The sequence below is a fragment of the Choristoneura fumiferana genome, chromosome 25 (genome assembly GCF_025370935.1).
Source record: "Choristoneura fumiferana chromosome 25, NRCan_CFum_1, whole genome shotgun sequence".
In the NCBI taxonomy this organism is placed as follows: domain Eukaryota; kingdom Metazoa; phylum Arthropoda; class Insecta; order Lepidoptera; family Tortricidae; genus Choristoneura; species Choristoneura fumiferana.
The window spans coordinates 4,756,279-4,778,623 of record NC_133496.1 but is presented as its reverse complement, the minus strand read 5'-3'; the positions used below and the strand labels follow the sequence as shown (position 1 = coordinate 4,778,623).

Below are 22,345 nucleotides of genomic sequence, written 5' to 3'. Positions count from 1 at the left end.
TTTGTTATTAAATTGCACCCCTCAGCCACAGAATAACTAATAACTTAGCCAGTTCGAAGTAAATAGGTACTTAATAAAATAATAAAGTATTATGAACGATAGCATAGGTATTTGTGGTATGTACGTAGTCCCTACGCCTACGTATGACATGTTATGACGTCCCCTGTATTTGGGGGGTGTATCCTCAAATTTATATCTTTTGACAATATAAAGTAATTAAAGAACAATGCCATGTAAACAATAATGACACTGTTTGTCTGTTCTTGAGGTGGACACCTGACATTGACAAGCAATTAAGGTCGGCCCATGTACCAAGGTTTACTTGAATACATATTTTTTCAAGTGGATATGTTTATGGGTTTTATATGTGTCAAGGATGTTATGTTCTTGATGGCGGTTTTTAAACCGTTTTTTTCCGTAGTTTTACACGGAACCCATTTAGTTTCGCCATGTTCTTTCGTCTGTCCGTCCGTCCTTCTGCGGCCTAGCTTAGAGACTTGTAGTGCCAAAAAGCTATAATTTTGCATTTTTTTTTATTTGACTGGATGGCAAACGAGCAAGTGGGTCTCCTGATGTTAAGAGATCACCACAACCCATAAACATCTGCAACACCAGGGGTATTGCAGATGCGTTGCCAACCTAGAGGCGTAAGATGGGATACCTCAAGTGCCCGTAATTTCACCGGCTGTCTTACTCTCCACGCCGAAACACAACAGTGCAAGCATAGGTATTATTATTAACCTTGCACACAAGTGGAAAGAAAAACCGGTCAAGAGCGTCTCGGACTCGCCCAGGTTCGGTTCCGTAGCCGTTGCGAAAAAACAAGTACTTAATATTTCTCTAAGGATTTTCTAAGGGTTTTCCGCGTTTAAGTAAATTTAATAACTTAGGCTGCTATTTCCTCTTAATAATTCTCGACCAGACTTAGCTGTTGTTTTCCACGTTGATATATATTTACTACCATCATGATTTTTCACCATTATTTTAAACCAATGTACCAGGGTAACCTTTTAATAGTCAATTTCACTACGGAGTCCTTGACAAAAGTATTGGATATCAACATGACATTAGTAGCACAAAGGTTCCACCCTAGTACATTATTCAGTTTGCTCGACTATACCAGGGTTGGAACCTTTTAATAATCTGTGATTATGATTTCCTTGACTGAAGTATGGGATATCAACATGACATTAGTAGCACAAAGGTTCCACCCTAGTACATTATTCAGTTTGCTCGACTATACCAGGGTTGGAACCTTTTAATAATCTGTGATTATAATTTCCTTGACTGAAGTATGGGATATCAACATGACATTAATTAGGCACAAAGGTTCCACCTAGTACATTACTCAGTTTGCTCGACTATACCAGGGTTGGAACCTTTTAATAATCTGTGATTATGATTTCCTTGACTGAAGTATGGGATATCAACATGACATTAGTAGCACAAAGGTTCCACGAATTGTACATGATTCAGTTTGTTCGATTGTGCGGTCAAGGACCTTAATTCATTCATACCTTTTCTAAGTAAAAGTCATTACGATTTTCCTTGTTAACCCTTAATAAGGCCCCATTTATTGGAGCATACTACCACAGAATCAAAAGCAGCTATCGAATATTAGAGCAAGGCGCCAAGGGAAGTTGCGTATGCATAATTAGGGGACCGCATTCTGTGAATAGTTTTGAACTCAGAAAAGCTTGCAAATTATGATTCTGAATGTTGACAGGAGATCCGGTGGTCCATTTTTTTATACCCCGTCCCTTAAAACATCATGTATATAAATGGATTGAAAAAGCTGCTTTTGGAACCTTTTTTATTACTAATTTCATGATAATATTCTTCTTTTTTTTTTTACAAGCTTTTATATACAATATAATATCGAGTTAGTTGATAACTTTTATTTTTCATTAAATTTTTTATTTTTGATACAAGCTTTTTTGCTGACTGTACTTTTTGTTCATTGTACTTTTATCGCCATCTAAACTACATTTCCGTGCCAAATTTCAAGTCGATGCCATTAACCATTGAAGAGTTCCGTCCTTCAGAGACGATCCTAGTTGGACCACCAGGATGTCACTATCCGATTATTGTATTGTCATCTGATTTACATAAGTAGGTATACCAAATTTCAAGTCAATCCGGCTACTGGAAGTGGGTCAAATTCAACTTGCAAGATTGACATTTGTACATACAGACATACATACATTCATTGCAAGTTAAATGAAAGCTTGTGAAAATGGGATATTGTCAGGAAAATAATTATTAAAATGATTTAAAGGCATTTTTTCAGTCCATTTACATGATGTCGTAGGGGTTCAGATATAAACAAAAATGGACCACCGGACCTCCTGGCAACATTCAGAATCATAATTTGCAAACTTCTCTGAGTTCAAAACTTCACAGAATGCGGTCCTCTCATTTTGCATACACAACTCCCTCCAGAACCAACTCTATATAACATACCTGACAAAGAATATTTTTGAAGCTAGTCGTATTTTCAATAATTACAACGGAAATTGTGACGTATTGTGAAAATAATAAGGTTCAGTTTCTAACTCAATGCAAGTGGTCGGTAAATCGCCTCTACCTTATTTAAGAGTTAATTAATGCGATATGTCACTATGACGTTTACTAAGACATCGTTCCATGGTGGTTTATGAATTAAAGTCTTTGACCGTACTTCAAAATTTTTAATCTTCTTTTTATTTAGTTCTGTGGTCGTGCCGATATCCGGCGACCTTTCCTTAACTTCCGTGTAAACTTGTAAATTAATTATGTACTTACCTACTTTAAAACACGGTCAAGAATGTTTAACCACGTCAAGTACATCTTATGAACCACCAATTCGATTAACTAGCTAGGACCGTATCACAGTGAGCAAAAGGATGTCTTTATTCGCCAATACAGCGAAGTCTTGCTGAGACAAAGTTCTAAGCGGCGAAGGAATTAAACTGGTTGGCTTGTATTTGTAAATGTTATTACTTTTAAAGAACTGAGCTAACTTTCAAGCGATGCGTTTCAAATGTGGAATCGGAAATGCCATAGACGATCATTGCTCATAGGAATCCTTAAATTAAATAAAACCTAATTAAATACATTTGCCTAAGACCTTAACTAAATTAAGCTTGTAATAGACAATGTATAGACATACTTATTTAGATAAATACATATTGTTTGTTTACCAAGGCTCGAGCACCAACATTCGTATTTTTCATACAAATATCCGCGCCGAATGGGGATTGAACCCGGGACCTCGAGTTTTGTAGTCTAACCACTAGGCTATCCAATCATCAATTTTATGCTCACTAAAATAAAAAATAAAAATAATGCCAACGATAAGCTTGCCAGAAAATCTGTTATCAATATACGCCCACTGCTGGGCATAATGTTTCCTCTCGGAATGAGAGGGCTTGGGCCGTAGTTCCCACGCGGACCCAGTGCGAATTGGGAACTTCACACACACCATTGAATTATAATGTTATAATTTCAAATTCATTTATTCATAAAATTCATAGTACTGGGCAAACCGAGCTTTGCTCGGGCTAAAACTCGATAATAAGCGTTTTCCCAGAGATAAAACCAAGCTGGATCGATTTTTCATCCCCGAAAACCCTACATACCAAATTTCATCGAAATCGTTGGAGCCGTTTCCGAGATCCCCGAAATATATTTATAATACAAGAATTGCTCATTTAAAGGTATCAGATAGGTAAGAAAGAAAGGTAATATAAAGATAAAATAATCTTAGGTCTAATAAGTATAATTTAGTTATTTATGTTATGTCTGAGCTAGGTTACAAATGTAACCTGTGTTTTAGACAAAATCTATCTAAGGAATTATAATACAAATCGAGCATTTAAACATCGCATTACAACTATAATAACATAATCAAGTGTCAACTAACAAAATAAATAAATAACAAGCTTCGCAGGTTAATATTGTATTTTATTTGCTCGACGGCGTCATGTTTACATCCTTTTGTTGCTTTTTAAACCCGGATTTTTAATCCCATGGAAAAAAAATGTAAACAAAGATGTTGCCGTTATCAAAAAACATTTGCAGAATTCAAGATATTTTATTCTTTCCACATTTGCCAGAAATCGACTTCCCATTAAAAAACTGTATTTCTTAATCAAGATAAAATATGTTAATTTACTGATGAAACCTTTACTTTGGCATTTACTACGCTTTGATATATTAATTTACAAAGAGAGTACTGTTTTCGTATGCATAATTTATTTGTTGTCCTGGTATTACACCCGGGTTTTTAAGCTGTGGGCCGCTTGACGCGAGACGTCACTCAATGCACTAACATTCGAGACTGAATTCGTAATCGTTTTCCAGTGACTCTTGTTCTATTCTTTTTTTATTGTCGACATTGTTGTTATATTTTTATTGTAAGTAGTTAATGAACAACTTCATTGTTACGTTTTCCGTCGTTTTTCGTTCATTTTTGTATGAAAGGATGGACTCCGGTCCGAGTACTTCTCGGTCAAAAGACGACTTGTAAGTTGTCTCCCGTAAAAACGGCCCTTTTATCGAAAATAAACAAAACCATGGCAACAACAGAACTTCATATAACATTTATAGCGGGCCCATACCTTGAAATCCCCTAAAATGTCACTTTGACAACAAATGAAAGCCCCACGATCCTCTGCTCGATAGGTCAAATCACTAGGCCAGGCTTTTTCTACTCGCTAAGTAATCAATTAAATCATCATCATCATCCCAGCCTATATACGTCCCGCTGCTGGGCACAGGCCTCCTCTCAGAACAAGAGGGCTTATAGAGGAGATATTTTATTTCGTACTCAGGGTCCATAATTAGTTATTAACAATAATCTTAATAAGCTAAGGCTAGTAACAATGTTGAAATAAAATAAAAAGAGAGTAAAACAACAATGAAGTAGTAGTAGAAAAAATTAAGCCACTGCCCCTAAACGAGCAAAAGGGGCCTATTCGTCTCAAATGGGCTAAAAATCAACGATGACGGCAATAGGTAAAGTGGAATCATCACATGTACTTATATATGCTCGTTTGTTTGCTCTTCTTATGTTAGCGATCTTTTTGAAAATAGACGAATTAAGTGTTAATCAAATAAACTCGAACGTAAAGCACTGAAGCACGTCAAAGTATCACGACACTATAATCTATTCCATATTATGACATAGTCAAATTCGACACGAACATGCTACTCGTAATATAAAAAGCCGTGGGGGTTTGACCTATGGCCTTTCAATTTCTCAATTGGGTACGTTAAGTTTTCTGGGATAGTCCATAATATTTTTTTTTATCGATAGTACACTAAGCTGTAGCTGTAGCTCACTCCTGTAGATATTTTTTTATTCACTTTCCGTTTTTTTGTAAACATTAATTGAAACATTATTTCGGCAAACCACACGATTGCTGAGATTAAATAGTTTTTGTGCCTTGGTTTGTTTGATTAAAAAAAAAGAGGTCGGATTGACAGCTGTCAGTTGTCAAATGTCGCGGTACGCGTACGTGCGTGTACGTATGTGTCGTTGTATGGCGACATTTGACAACTGACAGCTGTCAATCCAACCTTTTTAGGGTTCCGTAGCCAAAATGGCAAAAACGGAACCCATATAGTTTCGCCATGTCTGTCTGTCTGAGTTTCAGTTTATAAGTTTCAATTTATTTTTACAAAAAAAACGTAAAGTGAAAAAGAAAATCTATCTGCAGGTGTGAGCAACACTATAAGTCTACTATCGATAAAAAATATACATCCTAGAAAACTTAAGGTTCCCAATTTATTGAAAAATTACCTTTTTAGTACTCTAAGGGGCTGTTTCACTAGCCATTATTAATTTTATTTGACGGGTAAATGTGATGCCGTCTCCGTATATTCGAACAAAACAAACAGAGATGGATGGATGGTGAAACAGGGGGTAAAACAATAAATAATAGGTAGGAGGAGAACGGTGACGTCATAACTATCGGCCTATATAAGTCCCACTGCAGGGTACAGGCCTCCTCTCAGTATGAGAGGGCTTGGGCGTTAGTTCCCACGCGGTCCCATAGCTAGCTATTGCCGTACAAAATCTATGAGAGAATAGTGTTTTTATTGATCTTGTAACTTTAACAGAATCGTCGTAATTCACGAGAAAATAAAGTTTAATACAGTTTTTTTAGTCGTAAGTTTAGAACTCTGTTTCGAGGGCCTTCCCACGGAACCAAAATAGGTAGTAATTTGGACCATCGTTGTAGTTGCAGAAAGAAGAGGTGATAGCGGAAGGGACGACTTGGACGCATATCAAGTAGAATGGCAGGAGCATGCCCTCGATAGGGACGAATGGCGGAAGAAAAGGGGAGACCTTTGCCCAGCAGTGGGATATTTTAACGGGCTAAATAAAAAAGTATAGCACTAGCATACTCATGTCTATCACTATTTGGAATGATATAAAAGTACTTCAACACTTGTCATCGTATCAAGCTTGCTGTGTCAATTATTAAAGTAAAGAACTATGTTCCTCTAAAACAATCTTTGTTTGAGAAGTGGCAGCACACCTGTTAATTTAATTATCATAGAGACAAAATATCCGCTATAAATTATTCTTAGGGTTCATCATGAAAAATGTACATAGCACATTGAATCCTACTTAATACACAACACACGTCTAAAAAGTAGGTATATATTAGGAATCTTTATCTCTAGATAAAGGGTATAGCCGGGTAAGCATGGCAAAACTGCCCTTAGTGAAAAAAATAATTACCCAACCGATTTTTTTCTATTTTTTTCAAGAGATAATTCACTATTTTTTTTTTTTAGAAAGCAACCTTAATTGTATATACAAAATATCCAAATTACAAAGAAATCGGGTTAGTACTTTGGCTAAAATAAAATAAAAATGTTATTTCTATTTATGCGGTTTTCTTAAACCTGAAGGATATATGCATAATTTTTGGTGAAAGCACTACATATGTAAAGGTTAATAACCCAGTAAGGTAATTATTTTTTTCGTTTAGGGCAGTTTCGCCATGCTTACCCGGCTTTTGTTGTTTTGACTCAGTAGTAATATTATGCCTGTATTGAATGTTCAAAACTGTCTAGTCTAGGGATAAAAAATATCCCCAGGCACTTTTGATGATTGTATTAAGAATGGGAAAGTTTGTAAGTATATCCCGACCAAGCTAAGTTTGCACCTTGCTGGAATGCGATTAAATCCCGCCCGCCTCCTAGCTCACCTTCCTGCGATCGCCCTGTCTTTATCTACGCGTCTTACGAATTTTCGTCTCCTAGTTGTTGAATTTTATTTTTGAACTGTTTCTGTTAAGACGCGAGGTGCAAACTTAGCCTGGTCTGATAGTACAGTCCAGTTCATAAACTTGTGAGCAAAAATGTGATCTAAAATAGTTTATGAACTCGACGGTACAAAGGCGGACTATATTATGTAAGTATACAAACGCCACATTTCAAAGTTTACGAGAACAGAGCTGCTGGTTAAGGCAAGCAACCATACTAATATTATAAATATGCAAGTGTGTGTATTTGTGTGTTTATATGTTTGTCCATCTTTCACGTCGAAACGGAGCGACGGATTGACGTGATTTTTGGCATAGAGATAGTTTATGGGCCTGAGATAACCTAATTCCACGCGGACGAAGTCGCGGGCAAAAGCTAGTTGAATATAATCTATCACATGTCTACTCGTTTTTTGTATAAATCACATTAATATTAACAATAAATATCTAATTGGTAACATGACTTTGTTTAGGTACGTGTTATTGTCGAGTCTGTCTATTTTTATGAGTGTTTTGAGTAATGTTATTAGCAAACAATAAATCTCAAGGATATTAGCCGTTTACTTAAAAGAACACTACATATATAATACTGTAAACTATACAATTATTAATCATCATCATCAGCCGGAAGACGTCTACTGCTGAACAAAGACCTCCCCCTTAGAACGCCACAATGAACGACAACTCACCACTTGTATCTAGCGGTTGCCTACAACTCTCACGATGTCGTCCGTCCATCTAGTGGTAGGCTTGCCAAATTCTCCCACCTTTTTTTCTCCCTTTCTCACTTTTCTCCCATTATTAATATACAAAATTATATACTTTATCGGCATATCATTCATCAAAAGTGGAAGATTGTATTAAGTACATTTATTTCATTTATCTGTAGAAAAGTAGCGCGACTCCACTGATTGGTTGACTAGCATTGCGAAGGCTAAACGGAAATATCGCTAGATGGCGTTAGTATGGAGACGTTTGACGTTAGTCCTGTTTGTGATTAGCTCATTTAGCCAACCAATCACAAACGTGATACAAATGGCAAAGCTGTCAAGTGAACCTCAGGATACCAGCGCCTGTCACAAGAACCCGCACTGCTCAATTGTTCAAACCAGCATTGCTGCACACTGCATATAACGTTAGCAACGCATGGTGAGTGGAGGCCCTTTTTGGTGAACTATTATAGGGTTGTAACGGAGGCCTTCTTAGCGGAGGCGGGGGCGGATGCGGAGGCGACGAGTTTCACCTCCGCGGATGTGGAGGTTAACGGAGGCGGATGCGGAGGTGAAAGTGGATGTGGAATAAATAGCGGTTTATGCTTGATTCAACTCAAAAATGACAAAAAATTCTAAAAAAACTGCCAAATTTCACCTGTTTTCGGCGTCATCGTGCATGACTTAAATAAACAATTACTTTGTACAAAATCACTTTAAAAAATCGCGGTTCAATCAAACATATATACCTACATTACAATTTCGTGCGTCCAAGCAACGAGACAGGTTGATTCCTGTCGTGTGTTATTTGACATACGCCCGCCCCCACCTCGACCGCGTTCCCGCTGCGCGCCGAGATAATGAAATGAGAAATAAACCTCCTTTATAACTCCGCAAAAAAAATTGCGGAGTCGGAGGCGGAGGCGAAGATACGATTTCTTGCGGAACTTCCGCAGTAACGAAGGCGGAGGCGAAGTTCCGTTACAACCCTAAACTCAACCCAATTACTCAACTCAATTACTTTGCTCACTCGCGACCTGGCGATGCTAGGTCCATGCAACAAATTCCCTTCCCCTCATCCTTTCTATGCCTTTTATGTCTATATATGTACTTTTTGGTGTCCTTTCTTTTCACGATTAAAATGTATATCGCTTGTTTTAGTTTCATTATTACTTATATCTATCTTCTATCTCATTGGATGGGTTACACTTGGTCAATTCCAAGGTGGGCAGCTGTTAGTTTGCGCCTGTAGCAGCGCGCCAGCCCGCCGCAGCAGGGTAGGGTAGCGCTAGTGTTGTCTACCCTGCTGCGGCTCAATGTACGCCCCTTATAATTATAAATATAATTATAGTATATAGTATGGATAAGTACAGAAGCCTACCTTTCCCGCAGCACAGGATCCAGTCCAACAGTAGGCTCGTCTAGAATCAGAAGTTCTGGCTCATGCACCAGCGCGGCTGCCAGCGAGACTCGCCTCTGCTGCCCTCCCGACATGGACTTGATGAGCCTGTTTGCTTCAGGAAGGTCCAGGAGGCTACTGAGGAACTCGAAACGTTCACTGAGCTTCTTCATCTCCATGCCATAGATACGGCCGAAGTAGTAGACTGCGTCGCGGACGGTGAATTCGCCGACGAGGGCGATGTCCTGAAAAGAGAGTAGGTATACTCGTAGTTATCGGGAGGGGAGTTGAGCTGAACACAATAACATGTCACGTAATTTATTGAAGATGTTACTTTGCGGAGGTCCATATGAATGTAGTATACACACTTTGAAATTGTTAATTTTTAAGAAAGTGACATTAGTATATTTTTCCTTGTATTTACATTTTTTGACATATGATATTTGATAGCTATTGCAATTTTGTAACACTAAGAAAATAAAAATATAAATATTGTACACCATGCATGTGGTAGATTACGGTCATGTTCTGAATTATCAATATAACTATATTTTGTACCCGTTATCACAATAAATATGTTATGATTATGATTATAAACAATTATTTTGCTCACCCGATAGCTGTGGCCCCTGATTTTGTCGACTCTTAGCGAACAGATTATAGACTCAACGAGATATTGTTTATATTGAACTCTGTGTCTTAATCGCGGTATTAGAAATAATAGATGTTCAGGTCGATTTCTCACCATTAAATATGACGTTCATGTTCATCATGTGATCATTAGACTAATTGTGTTCTTAAAGATCAATTATGTTCTAGACAAGACTTAGGTAAGTTGTTTGTATACTCAATAATTACCTGGCAGTTATATTTAAATTAACAACATCTTGTCATTGGATTTTTAGTTTTACTACAAGTAAATAAACTTTTTATACTTGTACTAGTTTAAGCTGTTGTCCGCGTCTTCATCTGCGATGAATTCATCAATAGCTGCCTCGCGGGAACTTTGAGAATTTCCAGAGTTAAAGTTATCCAGCGGAACGTTTGCGATGTTCGTTTTCCATACAAATTGAGATTTTACGCGAACGCGATCGAGACGTATTTTGTAACCGAAAAATTACACTAGAGGTACAGGTGTTGTAAAAATGTGTAAAAATATGAATGATTCGAAATAGAAACGTATTTCAGCCAAACTTTAAATCTTTTTAAAATATGTATATTTGTTGGAATGTGTTGTTTTGTTTTGTTGAAAAAGCCGTGGTGGCCTAGTGGTTTGACCTATTGCTTCTCAAGCAGAGGATCGTGGGTTCGAACCCCGGCTCGCACCTCTGAATTATTCGAAATTCATGTGCGAAATCACATTTGAAATTTACCACGAGCTTTACGGTGAAGGAAAACATAGTGAGGAAACCTGCACGAACGAGTGAAGCAATTCAATGGTGTGTGTGACGTTCCCGATCCGCACTGGGCCCGCGTGGGAACTACGGCCCAAGCCCTCTCCTTTGAGAGGAGGCCTGTGCCCAGCAGTGGGACATATATAGGCTGGGATGATGATGATGATGATGATGATATTTGTTAGAAAATTATAACTATGTAATAACGTTATAACTATCGATAGATAGGCAGCTGTTTGCGTGAATCTTGCGATGGATGACGAACTTTGTCACAACCCCTGTCATGAATGTCAATAACTTTTTTTTTGCGGTGTGAAAATGGGAGCGCCATGGGATCGCGGACATACAGACTTCAATAAACTAATCTAACCAACTTAGAAAATTTTTAAAACACCCGAAATTGACAATTTAGGTCAATTCAATGTACCTATAGGTAATGCCACGAGAGTTGAAGTGAATGAATACACACAGCTACAAAAAGAACTGATTGCACAAAAGGATAATGAATGAAGTGAATGAGTAAATAAATGTTAAAATCCCGCTGTCATTACATGACCTTGTGAGCGTGACCTGAACTCTGGTGGCACTACCTACACAATATCTCAAAAATCGTCGACGTCAAGCTCATAAGTTATAACACTCCTCAGTTTTTCGAATTTTATGTGCGAAATTACATTTGAAATTCACCACGAGCTTTACCTACGATGAAGGAAAACACCGTGCGGAAACCTGCACATACCTGCGAAGCAATACAATGGTGTGTGTCAAGTTCCCAATACGCACTGGGCCCGCGTGGGAACTGCGGCCCAAGCCCTCTCATTCTGAGAGGAGGCCTGTGCTCAGCAGTGGGACGTATTTAGGCTGGAATGATCATTACCTGTGGCATGTACCCAACTCGGGGTCCAGGTACCCCGCTCCCCTTCTCCCCAGGGCGCCCTCCCAGGACCCATACGTCTCCGCTGTTGAGCTGACGCCTGCCCACTATGCTGGATAGCAATGTGGTCTTGCCGCATCCCGAAGGACCGAGCAGGCCGTATCTGTGAAGGAAAAATAGTACATTACTGCCGAGGCTGGGAAAGAAAGGGTTCTAAGCATGTATAGACGGATACGAATATATTATACGAAGCTGGCAAGTTCTTTCACGTACACTTGTATAGTGATTTTTCAAACATGCAGTGAAATAAATAAGAACTCCTAGAAATCAATGTTTTATTCGTGAGACAACTAAAATTGTACCAGACCTAAATTATAACTACCTACTAAGTCTTTTTCTTTCTTTTTTAGTATGTAGTAAGGTTGTCTTATTTTTAATTGTATTTTTTTTCTTTTTGCTGTGCCGAATTTTGCCAAATAAATTTATTCTTTTTTTTCTAATGTTATTTGTTTCTTTCTTTTAAGGTAAGTCAAATCACCAAACACCTATGGATTTCGGCCTGTGAATAGGCCGGCAACGGTATACTTTAAAGCCTATTTTAAGGAACACAACATAAACATTTCATTGCATGTTTGAGAAATAGTACATTAAGTACTGTAGAAGCCGGGAAGTAAGGGGGATGCGAGACCGGCATGCTTGTATAGTGCTTTTCTCAAATATGACCATGAAATAAAATAAAAAACAAGAAATCAAGCATGGCGGGACGTTAGTATGGTCACCCTGTTGCGTGCGCGCTGCCGGCCAGCGGCCTGCAAAGTTGTATGAAATCTCTTTGCAGGCCGCTAGAGTGACCGCGCGCCGGCAGCTGAGCCGTAGCGCCTGCAGCGCGATACTTCCATATATACCCTATTATTATTGGCCTATTATTGGTAACACAACGTCAATATTTCATGTCATGTTTGAGAAATAGTGCATTACTGCAGAGGCCGGGAAAGAAAGGCTTGCAGGCCGAGTATGTACGAGGCTGGCATGTTATTTTACGCCGAGGCCAGTATAGTGCTTTTCTCAAACATGCACTAAAATAAATAAAAACTCCTAGATTTTTTTTTAAAACGTTTAAATACCCAATCCCAAAAAAAACAAATTTCTATGAAACATGTAGCCCAGGTAGATATAACGGACTGCAAAAATAAAAAATCACGTATCACGTTCTAAACGAAACTTTTGAACTGACAATGGCACTTACTTGCAAAATGGCTATGGGCTTTAGCCAGTTAGCCGGTTAGTCCAGTAATCGTAAAAAAAAGACAATGACACTTGTTAATTTTTAAACGCCGCCATATCGGTTCTGGCACTTCGCCGGACGCTATTGCGGCAAGCCCGCTTCGCTCGCTCGGCTCGTGCGTTGTGGTCACAATTCTTACTAGCCACTCCTCGCTTCGCTCGTCGTACCAAAATTTCGTCGTACCACAATATGCCCGGTATAGAGCTAGGAATATCGACGAATACTCTAATACTCTAATCGATCTGCCGTATTGTTTCTCAGGCACATCGTGATATGCCTGGCCATCTTTTAGGTATATCATGAAATGGCGCCATTTCACGATATGCCTAGGATACAGTCGCTTTATTCACAAAAACCAATGGCAATCACAGCCAAAGGTCCATATCATCCCAAAACGGCTCGCACTCGTTCCACTTAGGGCAGACTTGAACATGACCGTTGTTGCATACCTGGCCCTATTCTACGAAGTGCAAAATTCGAACTTCGGTATCTGGCCGTCCCGCTGACGCTTATATTATTTAGTACGAGAGTGAGGGGGACGGCACCCCCCTGTAGTAGCCCCCCTGGCCCTATACCAAAGAATACTAACTATTACGTTCACCATCACCACCAGCGGCACCAGCGCAGACGGAGCCGCATGCAACAGGCTAGTGTAAAATATTTTCTGATAATGATTATCAGATAATCTAACTGCGGACTAATTAAAATATTACAGGACACTAGTCTATTTCATAATGAACTGACAAGCACTGCTGTGTCATATCACAATGACTTTTGCCTGTGAAAAGGGCCCCAGTTCACGATTCAGGCCCTACAATATCAAGTACAAAATTCGAACTTGCTGTACCGCTGACGCTTACTCGTATATTATTTAGTACGAGAGTGAGAGGGATGGTACGATACGAACTTCGATTTTCGGATTTGGAGCACCATGCGATCGCGGACGTTCAACCAACGTTCCCCGGGGGAACCTACCCTAAGCCGAGTTTAGACTTGCGAGAAAAATCGTGCAATGTGGTCAATCGAGTGCTGCAAAAACGTTTTTTCTTGCAAGTCTAAACTCGGCTTTAGATAAGTCCTATCCTAAAGTACTCACATGGTGCCTTTCTCCACAGTCATACTGAAGTTGTTGAGCACGCATTTGTAGTCGGGTTTGCCTTCAGTCCCATAGTACTTGTAGGCGTGCGACACCTTCACCGCTAACTCCCGACCCGCCATTTTGGATCTGGACTCACTGACGCATTCTTGTATTACCTGTGGATAGAAAAAAATATTTTTATATTTTTAAGCCTTTTATAGTCCTCTGGCACAATGTCTCGCCAGTCACGTCCAAATCATCATCCCACCGCCATTTTTTGTTTATTATTAAAATGTTGATGTAATTCATAATTGCCACTTCTCATGCTGGCAAACTTCGTATATGCTGAATTTAGGATGCGTAAATAGTAGATTGTACAACGAGAGCATAAAACGAGCCATTTTAGCCGAGGCGTTCACGTCGAGGGGAAAATGGGTTTAATGCTACTTTACACTCTGCTTTTCACTTCGACTGAGAGGATATTACGAGTAAATAGCAACAGTGGAAAAAAAAGTTCACTTGCTAGGTACCTTAATGATTGCTATTATAATTGTACATTTTTAGTTTGATTGATTTATTTTGATTAATTTGATTTATTTTTAGTTTAACATAAAATAAAAATGATTTAAAAAATATATCGTAACTTCTTTGTTTGTGGCCACCTGATTACATTGGTCTTAGAGAAATATTTTGCTTTAAGCACTAGAGCATAAAAAGTTATTTTATGTCGCCTAGATCCAGCAGAAATACCAACTTTACGAGCAGGAGAAAAGTGAAAATGGATTTTTATGCTATTTCTATAGCCTAAAATAAAATGTCCATCAATGTCATACGCCAACGTCAACGTCGAACATTGTCTAAGATCAAGGCAATCAGGCGTTAACGACCGCGAACAATAGGTACTCGTAAAGTTTTGTTAAATTAAGTTATTTAGAAAAAAACTGGCCAAGAGCGTGTCAGACACGCCCAGAATAGGGTGCCGTAGCCATTACGAAAAAATTAAGTAATATTTTTCTAAGGATTTCGTATTTTATACGGAATCTTCCAAGTTTAGGTATGTTTTATACCTTAGGCTGCTATTTACTAATAAACTACTAATAATTCTCAAGCAAACTTAGCCGTTATATTTTTCCTTGAAAGTTTGATATACTTACTACCACTCTGAATTTTTTCAAATTTTTCCACCCACCGGTTTAGATTTTAGAGGTGGGGACGCTCGATTTTTATGAAAATTTGCATTTTAAAGTTAAATATTTCGCAAACGAATCACTGAATCGAAAAATCGTCTTAGCGAACCCCTAATGGTTTTAAAAGACCTATCCAACGATACCTCACACTATAGGGTTGGATGAGAAAAAAAATCACCCCACTTTACGTCTATAGGAGGTACCCTAAAACAAAATATTTTTTAATTTTGAATTGTACCATTTTGTCGGCATAGTTTACTTATATATCCGTGCAAAATTACAGCTTTCTAGCATTGATAGTCCCTGAGCAAAGCCGCGGACGGACAGACAGACAGACAGACATGGCGAAACTATAAGGGTTCCGTTTTTGCCATTTTGGCTCCGGAACCCTAAAAATGGTTTTTGCTCAAAGGCACTGCACATTGTTCAGCTCACTTTCCCCAAAACTTTACCTGCGCGCAGCCGGGGCGCATCGCTAGTATTGAAACCGCATCAAATCCTGTTGCGTGATTTAAAACACCTACCTACAGATCTGTCTGCGGCGGGAAGTGTCTTAATTTTTAACCGAAAAGGAGGAGGTTATCTATTCGGTTGTATTTTAGTTTTTAATGTTTGTTACCTCAGAACTCCGTCATTTATGAACCGATTTGATAAAAAAAATTGCGTTCGTCTAGGAATGCTTTCAATTAGGTCCCATAAGCACCAAATCAGGATATGATGATTGGATCCTAAGGAAATCGAGGGAACTCTTCAAATGTTGTAGGGACACCTATAGTCATTTTGATATATTTAGTAGTAACTCGTCCATTTGCTCTTGAAAATCATCATTTGGTGAAGTGGATGGAACTGATGATGAAGACCACAGTTGACCATCGGAGTTACTAGTCATTAGCAAGTATTTCATGGGTTGAATTTCAATTACTTTAAAACAGTTGCTAAGCAATTTATGCTTCTCGTAATGCATATGGTGAAATGGAATGGGTGGACATGGGTGGTGAAGCACTAGGACTCCTCAATAAAGAAAGTCTCTGCATCGGAAAAAGCAATATTTTGTAAAAGGTGACGAGCAGTCGATATGAAACTATTGTATCTTAGATTATTTACACTAAAAAGGGTGAAAAAAAAACTATAACAATAAATTTAACCGACTACAAAAAACCATGAAAATAATTTTGTACCAGTCTGAAGTCGGTGCCTCAGCCATGAGCCAGCAGGAATGATTGAAGCCCAATATGTAGTGCGTAGGTAGGTAGGCGACTATAGGTCCACCCCTGCTGGCTCGTGCTGAGGCACCGACTTCAGACTGGTAGAAAATTATTTTCATGGTTTTTTGTAGTCGGTTCAATTTTATGTTATATTTTTTTAAACTACTAGTAGGATAAAGAAGAATTATTTCAACTGACGGGTTTTTTATTGAAAGGGAATGTTTTTATTCACCATGGAGTTATTGTCAAGTATTATAAGTAAATATTCAGAGTTATTATCAGTAAATATTAACATCATAGAATAGCCAAGTGACTAAACATCAAGTAACTAAATCTAAATAGACTTTTAATGCTTGCATGCATCATTGGTTTTTCAGTACCGGAGAACAAATATGAACAGTCATGGAGTTATTTACTCGCTACATTTGCATTATCAATTTCATCTTGCTCTTGGATAAATGTGTTTTTAAAGCCTCGTTTGCACATTCACGTAGAACTACCGATAAACATGAGGCGCGCAAAGTCCTTGCCTATCTTTAAGTCTATGCTTAGGGACCACTACCTGTCATCTTGCGTATGAATGTTATAGTTAGCTTATTTATGTGTTGTTATGGTATCTATCTACCTATCTATCTGTTTAGATTTGTTGTGTATGTGTATTGTATGTGTTAGTTTTATGTATTCTTGATACAGCTCTAATCTACTGTAAATTGCACCACCTGCTAAAATGTATTCCTTATTTCTGTCCATTGTAAAGGTTGCCTGGAAGAGATCGCTCTGAAGCGATAAGGCCGCCTATTGCTTACCTTAGAAAATCTCTATGTATATACTTGTGTTCTCTGTACTGTTTACTGTATTGGTGTGCAATAAAGAGTTATTGTATTGTATTGTATTGTAGAAGTCTCTGCGACATTATCGCGTGTCGGCGCTCGCAGAGCATCGACTAGCGACAAGTCCCGCAATCCGTGAATGTCGCAAGCACAGACCTATATAGCTCTGTGGTCGCAATTTAAGCGAATGTCGGGTGACAAGGTCGCGAGACAAATGCCCCCTAGTGAAAACCCGGTTCAAGGGGGGGGGGTTGTCTTGTGATTAAAGGTCCCTTGGTACTTGGCGTGTTTGTGATGACCACAGCCTTACTTGGTAATTTTGCCGCTTAGTAGCTTAGTCAATATTACAGATATATCTGTGGTCAATATTGTGTTTCAATGTAGTCATACAAAGTTTCTTTTAAATGTATTTTGGAATGTGAATGCACTTAAAGTGAGAGAAAGAGAGACAGAGCGAGAGAGAGAGAGTTTTTTTTTAATAAATAATTTTCTGTTGTATAAATAATTAACGCGTTGTATATGTAAACTAGAATCGCTGTGAATTAATTTTCGGAATCGATATCGGCCGAAGCTAAAACAAAAACTAATATTTTTATTGCGATTTCGGTTGCAAATAGCAGTTTTAGGATGGACACCACTTATTGTAGGTAGGTACTTATTATTAATTTTATAAAATTTGCGGTACCTACTACATTTTGTTTATGTTTAGAAAGAAGCTGTAAGCTACGAGTAGGTAAGCTATCTTGGCTTGACGTGTCTTTTTTTGAATAACACATTTAAAAAAAAAAGTCTCAGCAAATATGTAAAAATTTATATAGCAAGGATATAATGGTAATTTATATCCTTTTGATTTCCTCAGTAATACCACTGGTTCAAAATTGTTTGACTTGTCAAGATTGTTTCTGCTTTTTCTAATGTGCTAAAACGAAGTAAAGGAGGAGTTTACATACAAGTGAAAAATACAAAGTCATAGCGGATGTGTTTAATAGCAAGACATTTAACGAGTACACGCAAATTGCCCCAAGTTCGAACCTACTATCAGTAGGTATGTTGTGGGGTAATTATGCCCTGTGTAATTTGCAAAGGATCTGATGTGTGAGATATTTTATGAAACTCATTAAAAATATGCTTAGTTCGAGTTGAACCATGTACCTATGTAAAAATATAATATTTAAAGACAGCTTGTTGAATATTGTTTAGTTCAGATGGTTGATAAACAATTTGTTTCTATTATGGTGTCTAACAACGACTGATAAATATAAATAATATGTATTTTTACTTTTTTAATTCATTTTAAGTGTGCCCTTTACTTTTTTTTTCAGAATTAGGTAACTGAGTTCTTTAGAAAAAAAGTAACAGCGACATTCACAGCCAATTGTAAAAACTGAAGTTTTTTATTTTACAATATATCAGTAGGTAGGTATATTAGTATAAACTAATCAAATACTAATAGAGTAATAGTATAGACTCTGGCCAGCGAAAGCTGTCCACGCATTTTTTACGAAAATTTAATCTGGTATCGTTTTTGAGACTGTCAAAATTGACATATTGTCATTCTAGCCCGGCTTAGATCATTTTGATACTTCTGCGGTAAGACATAAATATATTTTTTTAAATTCAACCTCCTACCATCCTCAAAATTAAAAAATGTTATAAGATTATGTTAGAATTAAAATGTTAGAAGATATTATATTCAATGCCAATCTGGTCAATATGGTCGAAAAATTGATGCGTCTGGACCGTAGGTACGTAAATGGGCACTGCTGGGGGCCTACCACGCTCTCTTAATACGATTCAGTTTAGGCTCTAAACTGAACTGCATCGCTATTTCGTACCACGACGTTACTTTTGCGATTCAGTTCAAGCACGGTTCAGTGACAGCGATACAGACATTTTCATTCACTCACTTCAAGCGGTTTTCGTACCATGACGCTTAACTTGAGTGGGAATTGAATCGCTTCAGTGTCAAATTTAGCGATTCAGTATAAGTTACTCATTCTGTCAATTCTTTTGGAACTTAAGTGTTTACTTGGAATATTTTAAAAATTCAAGAACTTTTAACTTTTTTTCAAGTTTTTTAACTTTCATAGGTTCTCACGACATTGTGCTCTTAACTCCTCATTGATAAAAACTATTTTTCAGTGAGAAAAGAGACTCTTGGATTAGTGACAGCATAACATTTTATTTGTAATCAACACAACGGTTGCTAAAACACGGAAGTTATGGTTTTCCAAATAAAGAGTTTTTAGTATACAATATTTGGATTGCATATAGCGGCATCCCTTTCGCGACTTAGCGTTTAAGTTTCGGACCAGGACAATATCTTTCATTCACTTGTAAACCATTGAGACTCAGCTTAAGTTTACCTGTCCCTAAATTGAACTGCTCTGCGTTGGATCGTTTGAAAAGATCATGGTAGGCCTCCTGACAAAGGTCAAAAATTTACCAAGGGACTACTAAAAAAGTGCATCAACATCAACTTTCACACATTACATAATTTATATATTTACTCTGTGCTAATGAATGTTGATGCAGCTTGAAGTCTCGAGTATAATTTAATATCTGGTTTAAATAAATATCTCCTCATCTTTAATCAGTATAGAGCAAGTGTTGTCAGCCTCATTTTTTTTATTTGCCGTGGTTTTTCTGGGACACTTTCGTTGGTCAGTCTATAGTAATTTATTTGCCATACCTTTTGTTTAGCCTCGTTAGTCGGTTTTTTGCCACCGTCATTATTTATGTCGCATTTGTAACAATGGACTAGATTCTTAAAGGTAAATTATAGCTTTTTTCTATCATTATGATAATTTTTTGTGGCGATTAAAATCTTAAGTTTTCTAGAAAGCAAGCTCAGAAAATAATAATAAACATGTTCAAGATAATTATCAGCATGTCAATCGAATACGAAAGCTAAATTTTTCTTACAAATTATTAATACCTTATTATTTTTGCTCTAGCACAATGCTATTGTCAAAAAAATAAGGAAGAATTTTTATTCAGAAAGTAGGTATCGGAAATTTCATAAGAAACTAGTATTTTTCAATCATTTACATGCCTCTTCTGCGGATTCTAACCTTAGTATTAAAGTTCAACATATTACTGAAACTGTATTAGCAAACTGAAGTGGCAGTGGGCCGCCATATCAGTCGAACTGATAACGCGGGCAAACGAGTTCATGGAGTGGAGACCGCGAATCGGCAAGCGTCGTAGCCCTCAGACTAGGTGAGCGATGATCTTCGCAGTTAGGCTTAGAACGATGAGACTGGCCGAGGAGTGCTCAGTGGCGTGCAACTGGAGAGGCCTATGTCCGCAGTGGACTAAGATAGCCGATGATATGATGATGATGATGATGATATCACCTAAGTATACAACTCGTAAATATCAAATCCGTACTTATAACATTTTTCGACTTATGATTAATTGATACATTTTTATTTAATCTTAATAATAAAAAGAGTATTTTTTGTAGTCCATTGTTTTCTTCTTTACTACTGAGGCTTTGCGGCCTGTGACCTCCTTATAAAAGCAATGTGACCCTTCAGCGGGTCGCAAACCACACGTCGAGATACACTGATAATAAACAAACAATAAAACACAACAAAAAAACAATGCACTTAGATAACAAAGCGGAAATAAGTACCACACAGCACGATGCTGCGGCAAACTGGTATGGTATGCTATAAGTACAGTCGAGTTCATAAACTTGTGAGCAAAATTTTGAACAAAAATATCTGAATACGCTTCTACACCGTTAACAATAGAGTCGTGTTCAGATATTTTTGATCGAATTTTTGCTCCCAAGTTTATGAACTCGACTGTACAGTAAATAGACAGATATATACGTTAAGATTAGCGAGTCCATACGGACGGACAGACAGCCAAAAATGCTTTCTTTTGTCTTTTGTTCGATAACCCACACATTTTGTTTAATTTATTCAATGTACAGACACACGGTGTCTACTGCTTTATTATATTATTATATATTGTTCTTATTACTTTATAAAATAGTTCAAAACGTAACTTAGTTTTTGATATATTTTTCTAAATCTTTCTCTTTAATAGTGCCACAGAAAAGAGCGGGTATTTACAAAAATGTTTTTTTCTGGCTGAATAAATTTAGGGTTACTTAAGTACTTGGGTGTCCTAATTTTTTTTGTAAAGTCAATACACTGATTTGTGTTCTATATCTTTTTTGTGCATATTCTTATTTATAAGTGTATTGTATTGTATTTAATTTATGTTTTGGCGTGCCAGATTATCCATGTTCGTTGCTTATCTCAAACTCCCATTCAGGATGTGGCTTTTACCAGGAAATCTCTCAGCTGCATTGCGAAAATGACCACATAATGTATTAAATAATGTTTATTTACATTTTTTACGCCAACGGGGCCATGGCATTAGCTAGCAGAACCAGTTTGCTCGCAGCCGTCGTGACCGAGTTACTTGGTGACCCACTCATCTACAGAACTCAGCTTTGATATTGTGAAGACTTTAGCTCTGAACATTTTTAACGGACCCGAAATTTTTTTTTTTAGTTTTTCTGCCTTTTCCCAAATCATGATTCCTAAATGTTTCATTTGCCAACCCAACTCACGATTTTCTCCAAACCAAAAAAAAACTAGTCTAGCAGGTTAGGTTTAATTTATAAGATCCGAAAAAAACATCATACACACACAGATATGCTGAATACCTATGCTGAGTGGGGACCTGTTTTAGCGTCATGTATGTCTTTGTGTTTTTTATGGCGTTAAATAAATGTATTTTCTTTCTTTCTTTTCTTTTAAACATCACGCCTGTATTCCCAAATAGGGTAGGCAGAGCACACGAAACGTAACCGCTTCGGAGCCACTTTTAGCAATGGAAAACAAAAACAAAAATATTGGTTTCATAAAATCCTGAGTTGGCAAATGAAACATTTGAGAATCGAGAGTTGGGAAAAGGCAGAGAACCATTTTTTTTTGTCTTTGGTTTTTAATTTCATTTTTTTCGTTTAAGCCCGCGTAAACGTATAGGCAAGTGTGTGTATAACTTTGTAATAATTATGTTTACGTACTAATTAATAATTTAAAGTCACAAATAAATGTTTCGTTTACAATTATTTTTAAAGAAATAATAAGTTAT

At 37.5% G+C, this 22,345-nt stretch overlaps 1 protein-coding gene across 1 annotated transcript in view; it reads right to left on the bottom strand.

The window, feature by feature from the left end:
* Positions 1-22,345, bottom strand: part of LOC141442459 (ABC transporter G family member 20-like) — a 146,770-nt gene that overhangs the window by 26,453 nt on the left and 97,972 nt on the right. The window contains exons 2-4 of the mRNA XM_074107464.1: positions 14,021-14,178; positions 11,643-11,802; positions 9,354-9,616 (exon numbers count right to left, since the gene is read on the bottom strand). Coding sequence (XP_073963565.1) covers positions 9,354-9,616; positions 11,643-11,802; positions 14,021-14,142 — 545 coding nt within the window. The 5' untranslated portion in view covers positions 14,143-14,178. The remainder of the gene's footprint in view (positions 1-9,353; positions 9,617-11,642; positions 11,803-14,020; positions 14,179-22,345) is intronic.